This window comes from Hyalella azteca, unplaced genomic scaffold (genome assembly GCF_000764305.2).
Source record: "Hyalella azteca isolate HAZT.00-mixed unplaced genomic scaffold, Hazt_2.0.2 contig2971, whole genome shotgun sequence".
NCBI lineage: Eukaryota > Metazoa > Arthropoda > Malacostraca > Amphipoda > Hyalellidae > Hyalella > Hyalella azteca.
The window spans coordinates 7,721-16,137 of record NW_025933227.1 but is presented as its reverse complement, the minus strand read 5'-3'; the positions used below and the strand labels follow the sequence as shown (position 1 = coordinate 16,137).

The 8,417-nt window shown below is 40.2% G+C and overlaps 1 protein-coding gene across 1 annotated transcript in view; it reads right to left on the bottom strand.

The window, feature by feature from the left end:
- Positions 1–6,014: 6,014 nt before the first annotated feature.
- The window catches only part of LOC108674497 (protein TAPT1 homolog), a 7,451-nt gene continuing 5,048 nt past the window's right edge, over positions 6,015–8,417 (bottom strand). The window contains exons 6-7 of the mRNA XM_018162454.2: positions 7,965–8,125; positions 6,015–7,568 (exon numbers count right to left, since the gene is read on the bottom strand). Of these exons, the coding sequence (XP_018017943.1) occupies positions 6,326–7,568; positions 7,965–8,125 (1,404 nt within the window). The 3' untranslated portion in view covers positions 6,015–6,325. The remainder of the gene's footprint in view (positions 7,569–7,964; positions 8,126–8,417) is intronic.

The window sequence follows — 8,417 nt, the reverse complement described above, 5'->3', positions numbered from 1 at the left end:
TCAAGGACCTTCACCTGTAAACCTCCTTCTTGATATTTTCTTTTCGCCATATTCACAATTGTTGCAAATTTCAGAGTTCTTAACTTCATGGTTTGCTATTAATTATTTAGCTTTTTGTTATGAAGCATGTTATTTTTGTTAGCTTGTTATTTAGCTTTTTGTTAGAATTTAGCTTTTTGTTATGATGTGATGTATGAATTCTTTCATATTGAAAGTATTTATTTGTCACAGGTTTACATTCAAAACCTGCTAGATGCTCAACATAACCTGTCTCTTATACACATCTAGATGTGTATAAGAGACAGGCTATACACAGGTCTTGTTCCCTGATTGTTAAACGTAAGTAGTGATGTCACTAATTTATTGTAAATATTTAAATATGTAAGTAGTGATGTCACTAATTTATTGTAAGTATTTAAATATGTAAGTAGTGATGCCACACAACTTATTATAAATATTTAAATATGTGTAATGAAGATCAAATTTAAAGTCGAATTTTATGTCTTCGGACTGTAATTCTANGTTGTCGCATGGATGTATTACAACGCAGTTTTTTTAGTTAATAGCCGTGGTCCCTGGTGTTGGTTCTCGTTTCAAATTCTAGTAATTCTTCTGGGACCTTGTATAAGCCATGACTTGTGTCATGTGTGCTTCAATGAGGTCCCCGCGCAGACTTCGATAACTGAGGCTTGGAAGCTTCATAATCTTTACTTTTTCCTCTTAGGACTTGCCTTAAAAGCCCGGAATTAACCTTGTTGCGCGTCTTTGAACATTATTAAATTTTTGTCCTTTTCATGTTTCGGTCTAATGAAGTTAAATGAACTAAACTGGGCCAGCAAAATGATTAGCAAACTGAACATGAGCAAAGACCAAAATGAATAACAAAGGTCTTGAAAGTCAGGGCTTTGCTGTTGTGGCAGTCTTCAGGCCAGGGTCTGAAAATGTCCGTGAACCGGATCATTGAAAACAAGCATTGGGTGATCTTTCCAGGGCCCAGAAGTGGAGGGGACTGAACAGGCAATATACAGTGGTTCCAAACGCCCAGAATATGTTTCACATTGGCTGCTCGACAAAGATGCAGAGACAGGGAAATTTTAAATCTATCCAAACAATTAACCCGTGAAAAATATGAACAATACGAACACGATGACAATAATCTTCCTAAGGCCAAACCGTAACACAAGTTGAAGACTTGATAGTTGATTTACTATTGAAATAATTTGATCCCACAGCTTACACTCATTTACTTATTACGGAAAATTAAAAACGTGCCTAATCGAATCTTATAACAAGCTGAAGATATAGAATTATACCTACCCATGGTTGAATTTCATGAGAGCTGGCAGCTCTATGGGGTGGTCGTCGTCAGCACTGCGTACATAAGGGTAATAAAACATATTAATTCCGACATGTTTCTTACATGCATAGAAAATTGACACAATCTCATAAAAAAACGCGGAGAAAAATATAACTTGGCAACTGAAAATAATAATGATCTTCACGCATAAAATCTACAAGCAACACCACAACTAACTTCCGTCATGCTCGTCATAAGTGACTAAAAGAAACCACGCGTGTAACAAGGCAGCGAAATACTTCAAGAAGACTAGAATTTTGCAGGAATTACGGGAAAAATTCTTCAAAGGATCAAATCATGAAGAAAGGGAAGACGAAAATGTATGTACTCTTAAAATAAGCAAATTAAATGTGCAAGTATTCGTTACACAACACTTGGTAATATAGTTGAAATATAAGAAGAATTTTTATAATTTGACTGAAAACGAGACCCAAAAGCTCGGAACAGATAAATCCCGGGAATGAAAGAAATCAGAGTTAGGTGATGCAATGGCAGGTTTATCGGAAGATTTACAAGATGTTGATAATAGTATTAGATTATCTCCACATCAGTCAGAAGACCCCCTCACCGTTTTTAGACAGCGTAAATACAGCGCTACTTATTACAGACGCAGAGTTTTCATAAATAAAAAATTTAACAAAGACATAAGCAAGAAGTTAATAAGAACGACCATTAAAATATATGCGGCAAAGCCAGAAAAGTTCGTTCCACAAACTTCGATGATTTTTTGCCGTACTTTCGTTTACCTCTGCATCCACTATCATGAAGGCTGCAGAAGTGAACAAAAGTGTTGCGAAGATTAATATGAAAAATGGAGCTAACATTCACCAGTTTCCTTGGCATTCAGAGGAAGAAAGATTTCTTGATTACGAAGCCACTTGACTTTAGCACAGCCTACAGCCTTTCTTTATCATTGCGATCACGAGATAAAATTGCTTAAACCTCGCTGAGTCAATTTGATTTCAACAAGATCTGCGATCTGCATGGTCTTACAACAATGAAATATGCATGTCAACCATATACATAAGAATGGATGGATTATGCCAAAAATATCATATATCACAGCAAAATTATCAACAGTCTATTAGACAGCTATCTTAATGCATCATATCGTCACCAATGACTTTCGGAGAGAACGCCATTTGTTTTTAAGCGCTACATAAGACACGGTCATTGATGACTGAATCAGACGTGTTGCCAGCACCATGTCCAGGACCGGAAGCTCGTCGCCTGGATTCCTGGGCCCATACTTTAAAAAAAATTAAGAAATCGTAAGTTCATCAGCCAATCATTGGTGGCCGTTCAAGCAAAATCCACCAATCATAGACAAGAAAACAGAGAGTAAGTACTTACGTTCACTTAGCGAGTTTTGAAAGTATGGCCCCTGACAATCAAAACAAAGTAAAGGCCTGGGACTGCTACGTCCGAAACAAATACTAAGGATACCAAAGGAGTGACCAGTAGCTGCGCCAGCGTTGCGGTAAATGGTGTAAGTAACACGACTAATCCAGTCACAAGTAGTCGAGCGATGCGTCAAGTTAATTGGCTTCTAATAGTAGTATTGCACACAAAATCTTTATAAAGAGACACAGCATTGCTGCGGTATAAAACACGTTACAACTCCCCACACTATCACACCCATCATGACAGCCAACCTGAACACAACCAAAAAGTCCATGAAGGAAATCAGATACTTAACTAGCTAGACAAATCGCACAATTACAGAGTGATCCACGAAAACTTCCTTATTTGAAAGCTCGAAAAAGAAGTAGTACAAAATTTCTATATAAATTTTATTGAAAAAGACATTACTTGAATTTTGTATCAATAATTTTAAAGATGACATCGGCCAAATGACGGCCCCATTGTCAATGCATTCAGTTAGTCGATTTTTGAAGTTGCGTTCAACTCGCCGATGCATTGACGGGTACGAGTATGTTGGCGATGGCTTGGCGTATGTTGTTCTTCAAATGATGCAGGGTCCTTGGACAGTCATTGTAAGCAATTGATTTAAGATTACCTCATAAAAAATTACACAGAGCATAATCAGAAGATCGGGCCGGCCAAAGAACGTACCTCTCAAGGAGATGAGGCGATAATGGAACGGCCATTAGAAAAATACGCTCCGAAAGCAAACGCACGCGGCTCACTTGTCCAATGCATAGTGGCAACTGACGAAACAACTGACGAAACAACACTTCATGACCTTGACTTTCCAATGAAATACTCTCTGGTATTTTTCTAAAAATCCTGGCTGATTGGCGCAAAATACAAGCATGAAGTTTGCATGAATCACCCTGTACAATGCCGAGAATGCAAGAAATGCGCATCCACCATTAAATTAGATACATTTTGCCCTAAAAATCGAACACATCGTCGTGAGCGCTTGAATGGTTTATTTCGATGACAACAGTCAGCATTGCGGCCTTGATGCGTAATCGTACTAAACAATATTTATAACCGATATTCATAAATTTGTTTATACCACAAATAAGTGTAGAAGCTACTGTAATAACAGCAAGCGTTTCTAAATATACTCACATTTGTTTTGTAGTCAAAAACGAAATACGGAACATTCCCCACTGCAAAGTTATGCTCCAAATACCCATATTAACTATCGATCAGAAAAAAACTACTCAAAAACTTGCAACAATCACCCAAACTAAATAAATAGTGTTTCAGCTGACAACAAATGCGAATATACCGGTAATACTGCAACTCAGCAAACATTAACTTCAGAAAGTATGGAAAATCTCCATTTCGGTGAGCGCATATGTGGCTGATGGCAAAACGCTCGTGTAAGACACGAGCAGTGAGAGTGTAGACACTTCAGCCAAGTGTTAATGTAAAAAAAAAAAATAAAATAAAATAAAAATAGGCAGTAATCAAGCTCAGCCAACAGCTTAGTTCAAAGCTTGTACGCGGCAGGCACTAGTGCATACAGAGAAAAAAAGGAGGTCACCATGGGTATTCACAAAGGTGACGATCAGGATAATAAGAAATTAATAATAAAAAATAATTCATTACTAGGAGGAGCGAATGGGTCAAATTGCCAACCCACTAAAGCTGAAGAAGAAACATGCCACAGATAACGGGAAAGGCGATTACAAGACGCCGAGACACTCGTAAGTGAGACATCCACCCACAGCATCGAGACAGAGAAGGAAGGAGCTATTAGTCCCACATAAAGAACAACTCAGCCTCGCAACAGAGCCCCTGCCCGTCATGGGCAGCGAGCACAGCGGTGGCGCTCAGAAACTATGGCAAAAAGAATGCTAAATTCATAGGAGTTCAAATAAGAAAAACACACGCATTCCCTGTGAGGTAATGCATTAGGAAGTACAATTAAAAACAAAATAATAATCTAATCAAGTCATTCAATAGCTTTACCTCTACATTTAGAGAGCATTTGACATGGATTGTGTCCAACTCTTTGCCGTTTTCAAAGTTTAGATCATGGCTGTAAAGAAAGATGCTTCGATCACCATCATTGTATTTTCAAACTTGATTCTGCTTACCCTTCAGAGAAAAAATTACCAGAGAATCTGAAAGAATGGCATTATATGAAGGCATATCTTTCAAAAATTAATTAGAAGAATGATTTTACTTTACCAAAATTCTAAACAGGGAATTCACTCAAAAAACTCGTTAGAAAATTATTTGTAAATCGTAACTGTGTATAAAAGAATACAGTTCTATGCTTATGTTCGGAACATAGATCAGGTACTACAGACCAATAATGAAGTCGTAAACAAGACGCAGAGCAAACTTCGGTAGAAATCTCAGTAATTGCTGTCATGATTTCCAAATTTAGGTTCGTTGTTCAACATACAATCTTGTCAAGGTTTCTTTAGAATCCAGAAATTGAACAAGTCGAGACTTCTAGTAGTAAATAGTCTGCTAGGTGGCAGCTAGGCATTCAGAAGTTACTGCATAATCATAAATTTGCAAGCAAATTATCTACGCGTGTATCAACGGAACATACCATGTGCAGCATGTCAACTAGACTTTGTGATGAGGCTTTTGTTGATATTCGCTCACTAACCGAAGCCTATAAATATTACACAACAAATTAATTTATTTAGATACAAGTTTCACTGCAGAGGCGGTTGACGCAATAACATACCAAGCATCGTCTCCTAAAGGACAGCCCTATAAAGTTTGCACATTGCATGGACGAGAAGAACACATAAACAAAATTTCTCAGGTTCTACATTTTTGGTTCTCGTTCACCGATTGTTTTAACGTGCTGCAATAGAATCGATTAGGAACTATGCAGAAGAAGGTATGATAAGTGAAGAAATATCAATAGCACATGTAGTAGCGTTCTTTCCGTAGATACTGCAGAATGAAAACTGAACCTTTTATTTTTAAATGTACGTGGATTTTTCCTTTTTAACTGAATATATTTTAGACTGAATACATTTATTGAGTGGGTTCACGTTGCGAAGCCAATTTCGTCCTGTTGCTTGGAACTTAACATCGAGAACACGCATGTTGAATTCAGTGCGAAACAAGGAGCCTGTGATAGACGTCCATATATCCTCTGAGTAATAAGATTAAATGCTTCACGTGATAGTACCTCTAATTCTCAGGATTCTTTCCGTAGATACTGCAGAATGAAAACTGAACCTTTTATTTTTAAATGTACGTGGATTTTTCCTTTTTAACTGAATATATTTTAGACTGAATATATTTTAGACTGAATACATTTATTGAGTGGGTTCACGTTGCGAAGCCAATTTCGTCCTGTTGCTTGGAACTTAGCATCGAGAACACGCATGTTGAATTCAGTGCAAAACAAGGAGCCTGTGATAGACGTCCATATATCCTCTGAGTAATAAGATTAAATGCTTCACGTGATAGTACCTCTAATTCTCAGGAATAGAGTTTAAACTCAATAGCGAGGTGTATGATCTATAGCTTTATATTTTAGCCTTAAATATTTCTTCTAGAACGTAACAATGTTCATTCATCCACGTCAGATCCATCCCTTATTCTGACATCGGGAGCGCTGACAGCTTTGAATGAGTGTACTAGGTTATGTTCATCTATTGAATCACTCGGACTGGGATAAGGGCTATCTTCGTGAACACAAGCCTTTCTAACGGGGGATCTTGAGCCGCCGCTGCTGCCTTTATGTTCTACGGGCATTACGCCTACAGGGAAGGAACTTGGTGCAGAGTCTCGAGATTCTGCAATGTTTTCTCCGATACTTGATCGGGCAGGTTTAGCGGCCCCAGATGCACTGCAAGTTTCTTTTGCAGCACTTGACTCAGCATGGAGGTTGTGGGTAATATCTTCTTCACTGGCCTGATATTGTAAAGAATGACAAGAAGAATTACGAGAGAAAGTGCAGGGTGAGTTCTCAATCAGCGGCGAATGAGGCCCTTCGTTGAGCCCAACGCTAGCCAAGTCAACCATACTGTTGGCCATGAGTCCGTCTTGGCTATTGAGACCGAAGCTCATGGCGGAAGAATCATCATATGGCTTAGGAGAAGATGAACTAGATGCGGAGTATGTAGAGTCAGGAGGTTTCTGTAGGTCTGACAAATCCAATCGCAGGTTTGTCTTCGTTTTTGACCTCAGTTCGGATACCTCGTTTTCATTGGAAGAATCATCTGTTAAATGAATATAGTAAGGTTCTATTTCTTGAACCATGGCACCGGAATCAAGTCGCACTCTCTTGCCCTTATCCCTTTTGACGAGATGGGAGGGGGTATCAAAAGGTGTTGTAAAGACCCCTCCAGACGATGAGTCATCTTGGATCAAATTTGAGGTATTCACCACACGAGATTCTTTCGCCGAATTCACTGGATTACTGAAGGAAAAACAAGAAGAATTTCTAAGTGTCGCAAGGTACTCAAGACTGTCTTCTTCTTCAGTTCTGTGGAGAGGCTGCGCGACCTGAGTAGATCGTCCCTGGCAACACGAGCAGCACTCGGTCCTGCCAGAGGTGCAGGCGCTCTTAGAGCTTGCAGGAGACATGTAAATGGCGTCGCCGACGAGGTTGTCTGTGACTTTCACACCGCTACTGCCATTCGATGTTGTAGTGCTTGAGGTTTTGGAATCATCGGAGGATGGAAAAGATTTGTCTGCATGCACGGACGTTGCTGTACAGTCGAAGGAAGAATCCGCTTTAGCTTTCCGGCGCTCCGCTTCTTCTATGATGTCACACGCCTTACCCAGCATGATGATGCCATTTAGGACCCTGCGAGATACATTCTTTTGAATGGAGAGATACATTCATTCCCTTTATTAGTTAACCAGATACATAGAAAACATAAAATCAGATTTAAAATGGTTCTAAATGAAATTATAACATCGCAAGCAATGATGGTAGCCTTGGGTTCTGCAACATTGAAACCGGAATGCTGCGTAACCTGAGGTACATTCGAAATTAGTTTAGTTTGAAAAAAAAAACACACAAAAGGACCCAGGAACACACCGCGCACCTGAAGGTGAAGATGAAACAGAAACATTCTATTCATAATGACCTGATCTCACATACGAACCAAGGAGCCCGAGTACCTGAAGGTGATGATGGAACAGAAACATTCTATTCATAATGACCTGGTCTCACATACGAACCAAGCAGCCCTTGTACCTGAAGGTGATGATGGCGGCGAAGGCGAGCCCGAGGAGCGCATAGGCAGTGAGGTTGTGCAGGGGCAGCGACTGCGACAGGATGCGGTAAGTGACGACGCCCAGCGGCAGCGGCATGAAGCCCATGCGACGAGCCACCAGGTCGCTGTGGTCGCTGTCAGCCTGCAGGAGGGAGCGATTAGTGGCAGGGTGATATGCTGGGGCTTGGTGAGAGGGGCTTAGTGAGAGGGGTGTACTGAGAGGGGCTTGCTGAGAGGGGCTTGTTGAGGGGGGCTTGCTGAGAGGGGTGTAGTGATAAGACTTGCTGAGAGGGGCTTAGTGAGAGGGGTGTACTGAGAGGGGCTTGCTGAGAGGGGCTTAGTGAGAGGGGTGTACTGAGAGGAGCTTGCTGAGAGGGGCTTGCTGAGAGGGGTGTACTGAGAGGGGCTTGCTGAGAGGGGCTTGCTGAGAGGGG